The following is a 16,328-nucleotide window of genomic DNA, read 5'->3' on the forward strand; positions in this document are numbered from 1 at the left end:
AGCCACCTCTGAAAAATGTAATGACACTGCTTCTAAGGAAATAAAAATAGTTCTGAATGAACAACCAGCACATGAGACTAATATTCTAAAGACTAAATGTGCTAGATATTTCATCAATAGATTGCTTCATCTTTATTCTATGTCTCAGGTCCCCATCCTTTGTTACACATAAAGATAGAGTAATGTAATAGGTCACGTGTTCTGCCTGGAGTGGTCATAATGATGCAATGAGTAGGGAGCACCCGGTATTCAGGAAACTCTTAGGGTCCTTTTTTCACTGACAGCTGATCGGACATGTGTTCGCTAAAAACAGATGCATGGGAATTCATTCACTATCTGTCCGGTGGATCAGATAAGAGTCGGATGGAAAAGGACAGGTGGTCTGTTTCCATCCGCCAGCCCATAGAGTACAGCGGGCTGTGTACATGTCTGCTCTATATCAGCGAAGCAGACACGGACCTGTTATACGCCTGATCAGCGAGGATAAGCTGAGAGATCCCTTGTTGAGTAGGTAAATTCGCTGGCAGACACCACCAGTGTGAAAGGGGCCTTAATGAAGAATATATTAATTTATTGGAAGTAAAACATATATATATATATATATATATATATATATATATATATAACAAATATTGTCTTCATTAAGTCCCGGTTCACACTACTCTGACTTGGGGCGAATTGTGCAATCTCAAGTCGCCCCAAGTCGCTTGTCATTACAAATTCAATGTAAATTAATGAGAGCTGTCTTAATATGCACTACTGAAGTCGCTCCAACTTCAGAAAAGGTTCCTGTACTACTTCAAGGCGACCTCTATTTGACTTGTGCACATAGACTTCAATGGGAGTCGCCTCTAAGTCGGATCCTTATCTATTTTCAAGCGAGTGTCATCAGACTTTCCAGGAAGAAGAAAAAGATTACCCAAGCATTCCACACAGACAAAGTCGCCTATCATTTAAGTCTCTTCAAAAGTCACGCTAAAGTCGCGCTAAAAAGTCGCTCCTTCATGGGGCGACTTTCTGGTCGCGGTAGTGTGAACCGGCTCTAAGAGTTTCCTTATTCTGGACACCGGGCACTTCTCTCACCCTATATACTAAATATGCTCCTCCCTAAATGCCCTCCTCTCTCGCTACTCAAATATCTCTTCAGCTGAAGGGACAGCTCTGTCGCACCATAAGGTAGCAGTCCATATCTCCAAAGAGAGATCAACACCATCATTCGCCCGCTGAACCACCTACTGTAATATCTATCAAGAACCATTCTACTGGTCCAAGCACGGTCTCTAGCTCTAACTAATAATGATGTAATAGAAAAGGTTTTTTTCTTTTACTTTCGGATACTTGTGCTGGCTACCAATGCATAGAGAAAAATGATGGAGAAACCCTTCTTATAGCGGGACCGATGGTTTTAAAGAATACACAAAAGAACTAAAGTGTGATATATATTTGTTTTGTGTAAGTGATTGTATTAGATATGAGTGGATCTTGTTCAGAATGTGGGCCCTGTAGCTTCTATCATAACCCCCTCTTACAGCTAGTATCATTGAAAACCTTTCTAGATGTAGGGAAAAAATGCAAATGTTTCATAATTCATAACTAAAGCTGTTTGGTCAATGTAAAAAGATTAAAAATGTACTGCGCTCTTAGATACTATCGGACTAATGTTGTAATTGTTGGAGATACAACAGCTTTCAGCTTAGCAGATTAACCGCAGTTCATAAATAGGACACTAGGTGTCGCTAATGCTCAGTGATATGCTATGCATTTCTATGATGTGTTGTAATTTCCTGTACACTGTACTGAACTTGTTGGTTATCTCTTCCAGTTCTGTTGTTCTTATTACAATGAGGTGACATCTTTGATTTCTGTGTTATGTTCCAATAAAGAAGCCAGTTCCTGTTTACTCCACAATGTCCACAATGTATCTAAGAGCGCAGTACATTTTTAATCTTTTTACATTGACCATAATCACTGTTTAGGTAACAGTCCAGTACCTGCAGCACCTTAGATATATACAGTGGCATTTAACTGTGGTAGCGCAAAAATCATTACACCACTTAAAGCTGTTTGGTGTCATTTTGACATTGTCTATTTGGAGATTGACTCAACAGGAACACTCCTAGTTTTCAAACGTATTCTGATATGAAGCATATTGTGTAGATTCAGGCCATCCGTAGTTGTGTTAATTATGGCTTCCATTGATAACATCTTGTGCATTTATTCTCCGGGACAATCGAAGTAGAGGGGGAAGAGGGGGCAAAGGAGGTGCTGATGGATTTGGAGAAGCAAATGCAGAATGGCGGAAAGATGGAGATCCAGATGGAGGTGCAGATGCAGGTGCAGGGGGTGGAGGGAGAGGTCGGTTTCTAATCCACTTCTCTTCTTCTTCAGCGATGAAGGATTCAGATAATGTGCTGGCCAACTCAGCAGAGGCAGCACACTCCTAGCACAAGACAATGTCACATTATAATGCCATATATGGAGTCACCAGTGCACACATAAGGAAGGACAGTCTTCTACGTGGTCAGACAACAGGACACAGCACTGCAGAGACAGGACAAAGAGAGACAGCCGAACAACGGACGCGAGTCACATTGATCACTACTCACTTCATGGGGTGGTGGCTTCGGAAGGGTCTGTGGGCTTGAGGTCTCGGTTTGATGCTGAAAGGTAAATAGAGTGACATGAGGAAAATCCAATCTGTCATAGCATACAGTATACGGCAGAGAATATTCCCAAGCAGGTTTTTCAGGTGAAATTTCTAAAAACAGCCCAACACTGGTTCAAAGCCAGCAAAACCTGCTCTAACTACTGGATGAAAAATAAGAAAAAACAAAAAATGAAAGAAAATATGTGTTTAAATTTCTAGGTGAAGGATTGCTCAATAAGACTTCTTTTAGCTTGTGTAAGGTTGCAATCTTTGCCAGGACAAAAGCAGAAGTAGGCTGCATTCTCTTACCAACTACCATTAGAAACCACATAAAAGGTTTTATTTGTTGATCTCTTCACTTTACTACTGTTGTTACCCACCTCTTCTGACTTTGGTCGTGATGCAATGTGGATCTTCTCTTTGCCTGTGATTTTGCAACGGCAGAATGGACATGTGCTGTCATTTTTCTGCAGAAAATAAAATACAATTAGGCTATGCTGGGAAATAAAATTCCAAAAGCTTTGCCAGGGTCCTAAATGGCACAGGACACCTTGCCTATGATAAAAAGTTGCACAGTGGCATGTTGAACAACACTGATGTCATTTAAGGCCCCCGTAATCTCTCCCCTTTGCCCTCTCCCAGTGTCCCTTCCCTTCTAGTAATAATGTCCCTTCTCTCCTAGTACCTAGGGTATTTCTTATGCCTAGGTGACCAGGGACCCTTTGCTAAATTAGGTGCTGTGATATATATCAGGCCAGACCTAACCTTTCAATTACCGTATTTAGCGGCGTGTAAGACGACTGGGCGTATTGGACGACCCCCCTAATTTTCATCTACCGGTAATACTTATACTTAGGTTACCTTGGAGATATTATACTCGGCGTATAAGACGACCCCCCATTTTGAGGGATTTTTTTGAGGTTCAAAAGTAGTCTTATACGCCAGAAAATACAGTAATTTGTCCACCCAGGGCATTGAATATACAGTCAGGTCCATACATATTGGGACATTGACACAATTCTAATCTTTTTGGCTCTATACACCACCACAATGGATTTGAAATGACACAAACAAGATGTGCTTTAACTGCAGACTTTCAGCTTTAATTTGAGGGTATTTACATCGAAATCAGGTGAACGGTGTAGGAATTACAACGGTTTGTATATGTGCCTCCCACTTTTTAAGGGACCAAAAGTAATAGGACAATTTGCTGCTCAGCTGTTCCATGGCCAGGTGTGTGTTATTCCCTCATTATCCCATTTACAAGGAGCAGATAAAAGGTCCAGAGTTAATTTCAAGTGTGCTATTTGCATTTGGAATCTGTTGCTGTCAACTCTCAATATGAGTTCCAAAGAGCCCTCACTATCAGTGAAGCAAGCCATCATTAGGCTGAAAAAACAAAACAAACCCATCAGAGAGATAGCAAAAACATTAGGTGTGGCCAAATCAACTGTTTGGAACATCCTTAAAAAGAAAGAACACACCGGTGAGCTCACCAACACCAAAAGACCCGGAAGACCACGGAAAACATGACCGAAGAATTCTTTCCCTGGTGAAGAAAACACCCTTCACAACAGTTGGTCAGATCAAGAACACTCTCCAGGAGGTAGGTGTATGTGTGTCAACAATCAAGAGAAGACTTTACCAGAGTGAATACAGAGGGTTCACCACAAGATGTAAACCATTGGTGAGCCTCAAAAACAGATAGGCCAGATTAGAGTTTGCCAAACAACATCTAAAAAAGCCTTCATAGTTCTGGAACAACATCCTATGGACAGGTGAGACCAAGATCAACTTGTACCAGAGTGAAGGGAAGAGAAGAATATGGAGAAGGAAAGGAACTGCTCATGATCCAAAGCATACCACCTCATCAGTGAAGCATGGTGGTGGTAGTGTAATGGCGTGGGCATGTATGGCTGCCAATGGAACTGGTTCTCTTGTATTTATTGATGATGTGACTGTTGAGAAAAGCAGCAGGATGAATTCTGAAGTGTTTCGGGCAATATTATCTGCTCATATTCAGCCAAATGCTTCAGAACTCATTGGACAGCGCTTCACAGTGCAGATGGACAATGACCCGAAGCATTCTGCGAAAGCAACCAAAGAGTTTTTTTTAAGGTAAAGAAGTGGAATGTTATGCAATGGCCAAGTCAATCATCTGACCTGAATCCGATTGAGCATGCATTTCACTTGCTGAAGACAAAACTGAAGGGAAAATGCCCCAAGAACAAGCAGGAACTGAAGACAGTTGCAGTAGAGGCCTGGCAGAGCATCACCAAGGATGAAACCCAGCGTCTGGTGATGTCTATGCGTTCCAGACTTCAGGCTGTAATTGACTGCAAAGGATTTTCCACCAAGTATTAAAAAGTGAAAGTTTGATTTATGATTGTTAATCTGTCCCATTACTTTTGGTCCCTTATAAAGTGGGAGGCACATATATAAACTGTTGTAATTCCTACACTGTTCACCTGATTTGGATTTAAATACCCTCAAATTAAAGCTGAAAGTCTGCAGTTAAAGCACATCTTGTTTGTTTCATTTCAAATCCATTGTGGTGGTGTATAGAGTCAAAAAGATTAGAATTGTGTCGATGCCCCAATATTTATGGACCTGACTGTACTCTATATCCAACTTGGAGACTTAATTCAATTTCTTTAAAATCTTTACAGAATCGTAAGGTTCCATTTAGCTTGGGAACTGGCACTATAGGACTTAACCATCCACTGGAAGTCTCCTCAATGATTCCAAGATCTAACATATTTTTAATCTCTGCTGCTACAATTTCCGGAATCCGTTAAGGCTTGATGTTGACATGCATGGTAGAGTCTGCAAGAATATCATGCTCAGTTACATTGATTGGCAAACTTGAAAAAATTCCAGATTTTTCGGCAAAAATTCCAAGCACTCTTTGTGAGTGGGAGAGAGTCTTTGCTATTTTCAGTTGTTTTTCTGTGTGTTGAGATGCTTCTGAACTGCCCTGCCCACTGTCACTTAGCTTCCAGGGTTTGATCAGATTAACATAATAGATTTGGTAGGACTTTCTCTTCATGGGCTGGTAGACCTTATACACACTGGCCACATTATTAGGTACAACTGTTCAATTGTTTGATAACACAAATTGCTAATTATCCAATCACATGGCAGAAACTCAATGCATTAAGTGACTTTGAACGTGGCATGGTTGTTGGTACCAGACGGGCTGTCTGAGTATTTTAAAACTGTTGATCTACTGGGATTGTCATACACAACCATCTCTAGTAGACACGTGCAATTCGTTTCAGCCTGAATATAAATTCGGACAAATTTTGGGTTATTTGGAGGTTCGGACATATCCAAATCTCCAAATGAAATAGTAACAAATTTTGTTTTGTATATTCCTTTTCTAACAAATATAACGAATTTGAAAAATGATCGACCAACTCAAATTGTGTGTGAAGTTGGCCTTCGGGTTTGGTATGGGTTTTAGGGAGAACCCTACGCCAAAATGAAAAACAAACATTGCAAGGTTTCCCCCAAAATTCATACCAAACCTTTATGCGAACATGCAGCCTGGCAGGCCAGGAAACTGGAGGGGACGAGCTAGCGCCCCCCCATCCTAAACCATACAAGGCCACATGCCCTCAACATGCCCTGCTCCAAAGCACCTTGTCCCCAAGTTGATGGGGATAAGGGCATCTTCCCCAAAACTTCGGGCAGTGGTTGTGGGGGTCCGCGGGGGGGGGGGGCTTATCAGAATCCGGAAACCCCCTCAGATCCCGGCCCCCAAAGGTGAATGAGTATGGGTGTAACTCATTTACTAAAAAACTGTAAAAATTTAAGTAAAGACACAACACATGTTTTTGACAATTGCTTTATTAAAAAAATTTAAAAAGTCCCCCCGGTGTAGATCTACCATCAATCACGATGCCCATCGCCACCCCTGGACGCAAAAACAGAAAGAAAAAAAGCTCTAAGGCTTCTGCCATCTGGCCGCTCCTTCACCTGACATTTTTTAAATAGCTAATGGGCAGGGCCACCCGGCGCCATCAACAGATGGCTACACGTTCTTGTGACATCATCGACCAAGGCATGCTGGGTCAATGACATCAAAAGGAGGCAGGTCACTAAATGATGTCATTGGATGACTCCGCCCCTTAGTTATTTAAGAAATGGCAGATGGGGTAGCAAGCAGCCTCCGCCAAGATCTGAGGTTTTTTCTTTTTTCGAGTCCGCCGTTGTAGCTGGCATCATGATTGACAATGGATTTACACCAGGGACATTGTTTTAAATTTTTTAATAAATACTTGTCCAAAACTTGTGTTATGTCTTTACTCACTCTTTACACTTTTTTTGGTGAGTAGGTACCTCAAACTCATTCACATCGGGGGGGGCCCCCTTTTTAAAGGGGCTTCCAGATCTCAATAAGCCCCCCGCCCACAGACCCCCACAACCACTGGTGCTTTGGGGTTGGGGGGCAGATTGCCCCTGCCCCAAAGCTCCCCCTATGTTTAAGGGCATATGGCCTGGTATGGTTCAGGAGGGGGGACGCTCGCTCGCCCCCCCCCCCTTTCCTGGTCTGCTGGGCTGCATGCTCGGATAAGGGTCTGGCATGGATTTTGGGGGGGACCCAAACAACTTGTGCAATTTTTTAATTTTGCGGTGGGGTTCCCCTTAAAAATCCATAACAGACCCACGCTGTTTTTTTTTCGGAATTTTTTATTGCTGGCATTCTTTTGTGTACATTCAGCTGTCAGTGGAAAAGTCACTGACAGCTGATAAGCGATCGGTTCTTAGGGATGCAGCAGCCGGCTTCCTGGGCCGCTCCTTAACAGCCAGCTATTCTTCAAACAAAATTCTAATTGGTCGATCATTGTTCGACTCATCCGAATTCAAATAGTTTTGAAAATTTGGAATTCGTTAGAAAATTAATAAACAAAATGAAACAAAAGGAATTCTGAATCAACTAATTGAAATTAGTAACATAACAAATCTATCCGAAACAAAACAATTTTTTCCATTCTGCATATGTCTAATCTCTAGGTGAGTGGCAGTTGTGTGGATGAAAATGCTTTGCTGATGTCAGAGAATAGGCAGACTGGTTCAAGATGCTAAAAAGGCAACAGTACAAGGTATGCAGAATACTATCTTTGAATGCACAACACATCAAACCTTGAAGCAGAGGGGCCACAGCAGCAGACTCACAGGCTCATGGTGTCCCTGCCATTTTGGTGTAAAATTGCTCCCAACAGTTTGCATCGATACAAGAACTTTGATCAACAGGTTAAAACTGTCTGACCCTGGAGGATTGGTTGTACAATCAGCTTTGAGTCGCTTGCATAACCCACAAATGCTCCCTGAGTATAGGCATCATTTGTGCGAAATTTTTCACTATGCTCTGATAGGGCATAATCTTATGTTTCTATGTTTCTTTAATCACATTCAGTAGCACATGAGGGTGTCACCCAGAAACCATAATCAAGGACTGAAAACCCCATGGATCTCTGGGGAACCTCCGTATGACAGATGAGGCAGAAAACAATGCCAATTATGACCATCTTTCAATCACATTATTGAGCATCCTCATTGGGGTTGAACCTTTCAACTAACCCTTCAGTTTGGAGATGATATACCAAAGTCTGCCACTGCTTAACTTTATATAATTTGTATAGTACTTTCATAGCCTTGGACATAATTGGGTTCCCTTGATAAGTAAGAATTTTAGGCAGGAGACCTGTTCTCATAAACATTTGCAACTCTAGTGAAAGAACCTTAGATGAAGTATATCTTAAAGGGATGGCCTCCAGCTATCGAGTGGCAAGTCAAGAACTACTAAAATATTTTGGTGTCTCCAAGATCACCTAAGGGGCCCCCCAGATCATTGGCTAAATAATCAAATGGTACCTAAATTGTCATAATCAGTACCAGCAGACTCCAAATTTGAGGTGTTGGGGTGGTTGACAGGTTGGGACAGACTCACGGAAGTCCTTGATCTCTCGGTATACTTCAGACCAGTAAAAGCTAAACCCACATGAGCATGAGACTGTGGCTACATTACCTGCCAAGACGTTAGACACTTGTCACACAGTAAGTGGCCACATGGCTCTATCCGCATATTCTTTTCATTGTCTGCACAGATTTTGCACTGTTCGAAGGTGGAATCCATGTCTGAATACAATTCCCACTGTTCCTGCATGGACAGCACAGAAAGTTTATACATTTCTGAATTGAATGTGTAGAAAGGTACTCAGTATAAGGTTAAAGAGAATGTGTAGTATTCATGAATATAATGCAATTAAAAAAAAAAAAAACAATATTCATTTTTTTAGCCAAGTGGATATGTAATATTGCAAATACATAAATTTCAAATTGATATGTCTGCCAAGGAGTCAGATTTCCTGACTATTTTACACTTTTACCAAGCTAATTGTAACTGCTTTGCATAAAAAATCCAGTTTTGAGGAGTTTCGTGATGGAAACTCATGTTAAACAAACAGCTAAATGATTCAGAGGAGTTACTCCCCCCTCTCTCGCATGCTGTTTAGATCCTCATGCAGGGTTTAAGTTGGAGAGAGAAAGTATGAAACAAACAGCTTTTCCCGTGTTACAAAACCTATGGTACTTTTTAACACCAGAGTCATGAGTGTGCCCTGTATAATATGTTTATTTAGATGTTAGATAAATATTAAAAGAAAAAAAAGAAAACAAAATTGACCATATACCATGATGCATTCCTTTTAGGGCCAGTTCACACTAGTGCGATGCCAGACATCGCATGTGATTCACACCGCATTGCTGTCCAGATCACATGCAATGTCTGTGCGATGCGATTTCAGCCATACAAACTGAATGGCTGAAATCGCATCGCATTTGCACCAAAAATTTGCATTCCACACTAGTAAACATACTACCAAAATAAGTGTGTGCTGTGAATTGCCTCCAGGATTGTTCCTGTTTCTTCTTGTTGGAGGCACCCATTTTGCTGAAGCCTAGAGCTCCTGAGCAGCGGTAAATCTTTAGTCTGTCAGCAGTTAAGCCTCTACATTTTTTGACACAGTGCCCAAAAACAGAGAGCAACTGAGCATGTGCAGAGCAGAATGAGACAGTGTAATACTGGATTTTAAACAGTATAGGCACTTATTTTGAATGTTTTACATCGTTATACCTGAATAAGGGGCCAACCTGAAGTGATCTAGCAGGGCTTTATTTTCTGACTAAAGTTCCACTTTTATGAATGATTTCAGATATGCAAGGAGATCGGCATTATGAATGATACATACATGTATGTATGTATGTAACATGCTCTATTATTCAACAATCCTTCTGCAAATTCTGCCTGCAATGTGTAAAAGGGGCTTCATTTCCTGTGAAGGATCCTGGTCACCCAAGCCGTTCTCTCTATGTGTTGGGTGCACTGCTGTATTTAGGCCTAGGCCGACAAGGCCTAGGCCTAGGGCGGCACTTTGTGGGGGGGCGGCAAAAAAGCCGACCCCCTGCATGAAAACCCCCCCGATTCCGCCGCTGAACCTGAAAGAAAAAAAAAAGCCGCGGCGGCCCGACATGCGCACTGCGCATGTGCCGCCGCCGCCGCTGGGGAAAACCCGAACATGATGTTCGGCTATTCCCGGGCAGGCGGCGCCTGCGCGGTGACGCAATGGCGCCGGGCGGCGCCATTTTTAAATGGAAGGCGCCTCAAGGTAAGTGACTCGGACTCCTCCGCAGCAGATGCCGGTGCTGCGGGCATGGTACAGGATATTCTCCTGTACCATGCCCGCAGCACCTGCATCGGCTGTACTATGCTGCCTATGCTGCCCACAGCCCTGCATCTTTTATATTATGCTGCTCAGTCAAAGTGCCCACAGCCCTGCTGCATCTCTTGTACCATGCTGCCAGTGCCCAGTGCCTACAGCCCTGCTGCATCTCCTGTGCCATGCTGCCAGTGCCCACAGCCTTGCTGCATCTCCTGTATCATGATGCCAGTGCCCACAGCCCTGCATCTCATGTACCATGCTGCCAGTGCCCACAGCCCTGCATCTCCTGTACCATGCTGCCAGTGCCCACAGCCCGGCATCTCCTGTACCATGCTGCCAGTGACCAGTGACCACAGCCCTGCATCTCCTGTACCATGCTGCCAGTGACCAGTGACCACAGCCCTGCATCTCCTGTACCATGCTGCCAGTGCCCACAGCCCTGCATCTCCTGTAACATGCTGCCCAGTGCCCACAGCCCTGCATCTCCTGTACCATGCCTGTACCATGCCCGCAGCACCACATCTCCATGTCTGCAGCCCCTGCACTATGCCTGCAACTACTGCATCTCCTGTACCATGTCCGCAGCCCCTGAACCATGCCAGCAACCCCTGCATCTCCTGTACCATGTCTGCAGCCCCTGCACCATGCCAACAACCCCTGCATCTCATGTACCAGGTCCGCAGCCCCTGCAAATTCCAGCAACCCCTGCATCTCCTGTACCATGTCTGCAGCCCCTGCACTATGCCCGCAGCCCTGGCAGATTTTTCCCCTTAATGACCAGGCCATTTTTGCGATTCAGGACTGCGTTACTTTAAAGGACAATTGCGCGGTCGTGCAAAACTGTACCCTAAAAAAATGAATGTCCTTTCTTTCCCACAAATAGAGCTTTCTTTTGGTGGTATTTGATCACCTGTGTGATTTTTATTTATTGCGTTATAAACCAAAAAAGAGCGACAATTCGGAAAAAAAAATATTGTTTTTCACATTCTGCGATATAACATTCCCCCATAAAAATGTAAAAATCTAATTTTGTCATCCTTTTAGGCCAATTTGTATTCTGCTATATATTTTTGGTCAAAAAAATCCCAATAAGTGTATATTGATTGGTTTGTGCAAAAGTTATCGTGTCTACAAACTAGGGGAAAGATTTATGTCATTTTTATTATTTTATTGTTTTTTTACTAGTAATAGCATCAATCTGCAATTTTTAGTGGGACTGCGACATTGTGGCGCACAGATCGGACCCCGAACTGACATTTTTGACACTTTTGGGGAGACCAGTGACATTACTACAGTAATCAGTGCTAAAAATATGCCCTGTTACTGTAATAATGACACTGGGAGGGAAGGGGGTTAACCCGGGGGTGATCAAAGGGTTAAGTGTGAGCCTAGGTGGTGTTTTCTAACTGTATGGGGGAGGGGCTTGTGAAATGACCATAGAGACCTGTGTTCCTATATAGAAGCATCACAGGCGCTCTGTGATCATTTCAGGGAGAACAACGGTCAGCTGTATTTACAACAGCAGGCCGTCGTTCTCTCTCAGCAGGGAACGATCGCAGGTGCCCGGCGGCAATTGCGGCCGCTGGTCCCGTGGATTGGCATCCTTGCTGCCTAGTGGGGGCCCCCCAGGAGCGCTCCCACGAGCCAACGTACCCATACAAAACAACGAAATATACAAGTAGGCACTTTGTACCCACTTTTAATGTACAGAGAGGAAGAGGTGGAGCCTAAATAGGAAGGGGTGATGTTTACAGATGATAGGGCGGGTCTGAAACAGGAAGGGGTGGGTTGTAGGTAAATTAGGGGGTGCCCAAGTTTAGTCCGGCCTAGGGCAGCACAAAACCTAAATACACCACTGGTTGGGTGGGCAATCACGTCAATGGCCCCTATTAGTACTAAATAGGCAGTGCTGATGTCATAATTTCTGCAGGATGCCACTACGTCAATAAGCTGTGACATAGGGTGTCCTGTAGGTCCCTTGTCCTGGCAACAATTTTATGGATTTAACAATTTTATGGATTTGGATAATGGTATAACGGTGACTAGGGGCTCTTTCACTCTTGCGTTAAATTTTAAAGCAGCAGTTGCAAAGCATCAACACCTGCCAAACTCTGCAGGCAGCATCATTTTTGCCTTGCCGTAATGTGAAGCAATGCTGACGCTGTAGTGTGAACACCTCCATCCACCCCATATTGTAACAGTTTTGAGTGGCATTGATAGGCATTCAAGAATCGCTAGAAACACGACCCAAGCACCTATTTCCAACGCCTGTGGGAAAGAGCCCTAAGAAGATGCTTCATTGGCTTCTGAAGGCTGTGTGGTACAAGCTAAGTGAAAAATCACACTGGGGCAGTTTAAAAGGGGAAGAGGGATGCTTGGGAGAAATAAAAGTTAAGCCTCGAGATCATTTTTAAACAGCAACCACAAACAAAGAGTAAAATCAGTATAACGCTATTTAGGAAATATTGCAAAGGTGGTAAAATCACAGCCATCCCCTTCTGTTTTGCTTAAAGCAGGGATTCCCAAACTACGGCCTTGCAGTTGTTCAGGAACTACAATTCCCAGAGAATGTCAGAGTTTTACAATGCCTTATGGGATGTGTAGTTTGGCCACAGCTGCAGGGCCGTAGTTTGGGAATCCCTGGCTTAAAGTATAACTAAAGACGCCTTTTTTGTTTTAGTTTTGGATAGAGTGGAGAGGGATTATAACTCCTGTCAATCGTTATTGATGTCTGTGCCCCCGTTAAAGAAATTCTCCCACTCTATTTGTCCTGTTTACCATTATTACTGAGAGTGAAAGTAAAAGAAAAAATCTCAGATTTTGGGTTGTCCCCAGAAAAGTAATAAAGGGGAAATCTTATGGGGACACTAGTTCTGGTGGTCCCCAAGAAATTTCCTTAATTTTCAGGGATTTCCTCTCACTTCCTGTTTGGCTATGGGACAGGGGGTTAAGGAAAATCTCCGCAATGGGACACAGATGGTAGAAAAAAATCTAACAGGGGTTATAACTCCCCCTTGCTAAATCCAAAATGAAAATAAAAATGTTGCCCATAATTTTACTTTAAAGTAGTGGGCAACCAGGTGCAACAGATAAAAACCAGGCTGAAAACAATAGCTAGCTATTGAGTAAATTAAAAGTAATTGCTTCTAAACCAAAGATCAAAGATTTAATTTATTGCAGCTTACTATTTGATAGTTATTGTGACTGTATTAGATTACTTTTTTTTAGTTGAATTATTGTATCAAATTGCTATCTTATCATAAACACAATTCATAGTTACATAGTCAGGTTGAAAAAGGACACAAGTCCATCTGGCTCAACCAATAAAAAACAGAAAACAGTAGAGAAAACAGAACCATACAATCCCATATACACAATCCTATACCCGAAGTTGATCCAGATGAAGGCGAAAAAACCCCAGCAAAGCATGATCCAATTTGCTACAGCAGGGGAAAACCATTCCTTCCTGAGGCAATCAGATATTCCCTAGATCAACTTTACCTATAAATGTTAGTACCCATTTATATTATATACACCCAGGAAAGAATCCAGGCCTTTTTTAAAGCAATCTAGTGAGCTAGCCAGAACCACCTCTGGAGGGAGTCTATTCCACATTTTCACAGCTCTTACAGTGAAGAAACCTTTCCATATTTGGAGATGAATACTGCTTTCCTCTAGACGTAAAGAGTGCCCCCTTGTCCTCTGTGTAAACCTTAAAGTGAATAACTCCACACCAAGTTCACTATATGGACCCCTTATGTATTTATACATGTTGCTCATATCCCCCCTTAATCTCCTCTTCTCAAGAGAGAATACATTCAGTTCCTCTAATCTTTCCTCATAGCTGAGCTCCTCCATGCCTCTTATCAGTTTGGTTGCCCTTCTCTGCACTTTCTTCAGTTCCCCCATATCCTTTTTAACCGCTTTACCCCCGCTCACATTGCTGCTACTGCGGCAAAGTGGCTCGATATCGTCCAGCGACGTAGACCTACGTCGCTGGACCCCTCCCCACGTGGGCGGCGCGCGCGCCGCCGGAGGCTTGCTCCCGCTGTTTTCAGTCACAGCGGGAGTCGGGCCAGGGGAGGAGCGGCGGTAATCACCGCCGCTCTTCCCCGATCGTCGGGGAATCAAGTGTGGAGATCCGCCCGCTTGTGTGAACAAAGCGGGCGGATCTCCTAAGTGACAGACAGTGACAGATTTCAGGGTTCAGCATAGCTGAACCTGCGATCTGTCCCTGTTTCACTCAGTCACCTCCCCCCACACATGTCAGTAAGCACCAGGCATACATTAACCCCTTCCCTGCCAGTGTCATTTTTACAGTAACAGTGTATATTTATAGCACTAATTACTGTAGTAATGTCACTGGTACCCCCAAAAGTGTCAAAAATGTCAGTCAAGGGTCCGATCTATCCGCCGCAATGTCGCAGTCCCGCAAAAAAAATCGTAGATTGCCGCCATTCCTCTTTAAAAAAAAAACACCTAAAATTACAGAAATCTTTCCCTTAGTTAGTAAACGCAATAACTTTTGCGCAAAGCAATCAAAATACGCTTATTGCGATTTTGTTTTACCAAAAATATGAAGCAGAAAACAAATTGGCCAAAAATGATAAAAAATTTTGATTTTTTTACATTTTTTGGGGGAGAATTTCATATAAAAAAATGTGAAAAATATTGTTATTTTTTCAAAATTTTCGCTCTTTTTTTGTTTATAGCGCAAAAAGTAAAAATTGCACAGGTGATCAAATACCACCAAAAGACAGCTCTGTTTGTGGCAAAAAAAGGACGTAAATTTCATTTGGGTACGGTGTTGCATGTCCGCGCAATTATCAGTTAAAGTTGCACAGTGCCGAATCGCAAAAAGTGGCCTGGACGTAAGACAGCAAAATCCTCCGGTGGTAAAGTGGTTAAGACCTGGTGCCCAAAGCTGAACTGCATATTCCAGATGAGGTGTTACTAATGATTTGTACAGGGGCAAAATGATATCTCTCTCTCTGGAGTCCATGCCTCTGTTAATATAAGAAAGGACTTTGCTTACTTTGGAAACCACAGCTTCTCATTGCATGCTATTATTAAGCTTATGATCTACCAGAAAACCCAGATCCTTCTCTGCTATGGATTCCCCCAGTTCTACTCCACCTAGTATGCAAATTCTTAGCCCCCAAGTGCATAACTTTACATTTCTCAACATCAAACCTCATTTGCCACATAGTTGCCCAATGTAACAGTGCATTGAGGTCGGCTTGTAAATTGGAGACACCTTGTAAGGAAGTTATTCTACTGCAAAGCTTGATGTCATCTGCAAAGACTGAAATGGACTGAAATTCCAGCCCTAGGGTGACAATGCTTCTTCACCATACTGTATAATTGAAGAAGTAGCTTTGTTTCCTTAGGTCAGGACTACAAGGAACTACAGGTGGGCTGAACAAAAAGAAAATCAGATTCCTACATCTATCTACACAAACAAGGTGAATAGAGGAATCCACTTCCCTAAGGTCAGGAACCACTCCTGTCAGATTACACTGATTAACGAAAAATCCAACATGTTCCTTCAACTGTAAAAGGGAATACAACCATACTGATCAGAATTCATCCATTCCCTGTTGGAATGCCTAAATCTGGGTCTGGCCAGCTTTAGGTTTTATATACCTCTAAAATGCTTACTTAACGCAGAACTTCAGTTTTATAAAGAAACAAAATCTCCCCAGGTAAACTAAATGCTTTAGAAAAATGTAATTGAAAATCTGTACCTGCCTCTGTTTTGTGTGCACTGAAATATGTTCCTATGATGCTCTTACTAAATGTCGGGGTGCCTAATACACCAGTAGAACTTCAATCGAACGTTCATAAGGAAATTTAAATAATTCAGTTATTAGAACACTTGATCTTGCCTTCTTTTTCCAACTAATTTTGTTTGAAATCCCTAAAATGCCATCCAGATCTGCCACTTGAATTAA

General features: G+C 42.7%; 1 protein-coding gene across 1 annotated transcript in view; it reads right to left on the bottom strand.

Annotated features, from left to right (window-relative positions):
* Nucleotides 1–2,113: 2,113 nt before the first annotated feature.
* Nucleotides 2,114–16,328, bottom strand: part of CBLC (Cbl proto-oncogene C) — a 56,526-nt gene continuing 42,311 nt past the window's right edge. The window contains exons 7-10 of the mRNA XM_082274602.1: nt 8,682–8,813; nt 3,028–3,114; nt 2,607–2,660; nt 2,114–2,440 (exon numbers count right to left, since the gene is read on the bottom strand). Of these exons, the coding sequence (XP_082130728.1) occupies nt 2,180–2,440; nt 2,607–2,660; nt 3,028–3,114; nt 8,682–8,813 (534 nt within the window). The 3' untranslated portion in view covers nt 2,114–2,179. The remainder of the gene's footprint in view (nt 2,441–2,606; nt 2,661–3,027; nt 3,115–8,681; nt 8,814–16,328) is intronic.

The sequence above is a fragment of the Pelophylax lessonae genome, assembly GCF_965119305.1.
Source record: "Pelophylax lessonae genome assembly, chromosome: 12".
NCBI classification, from domain to species: Eukaryota; Metazoa; Chordata; class Amphibia; order Anura; family Ranidae; genus Pelophylax; species Pelophylax lessonae.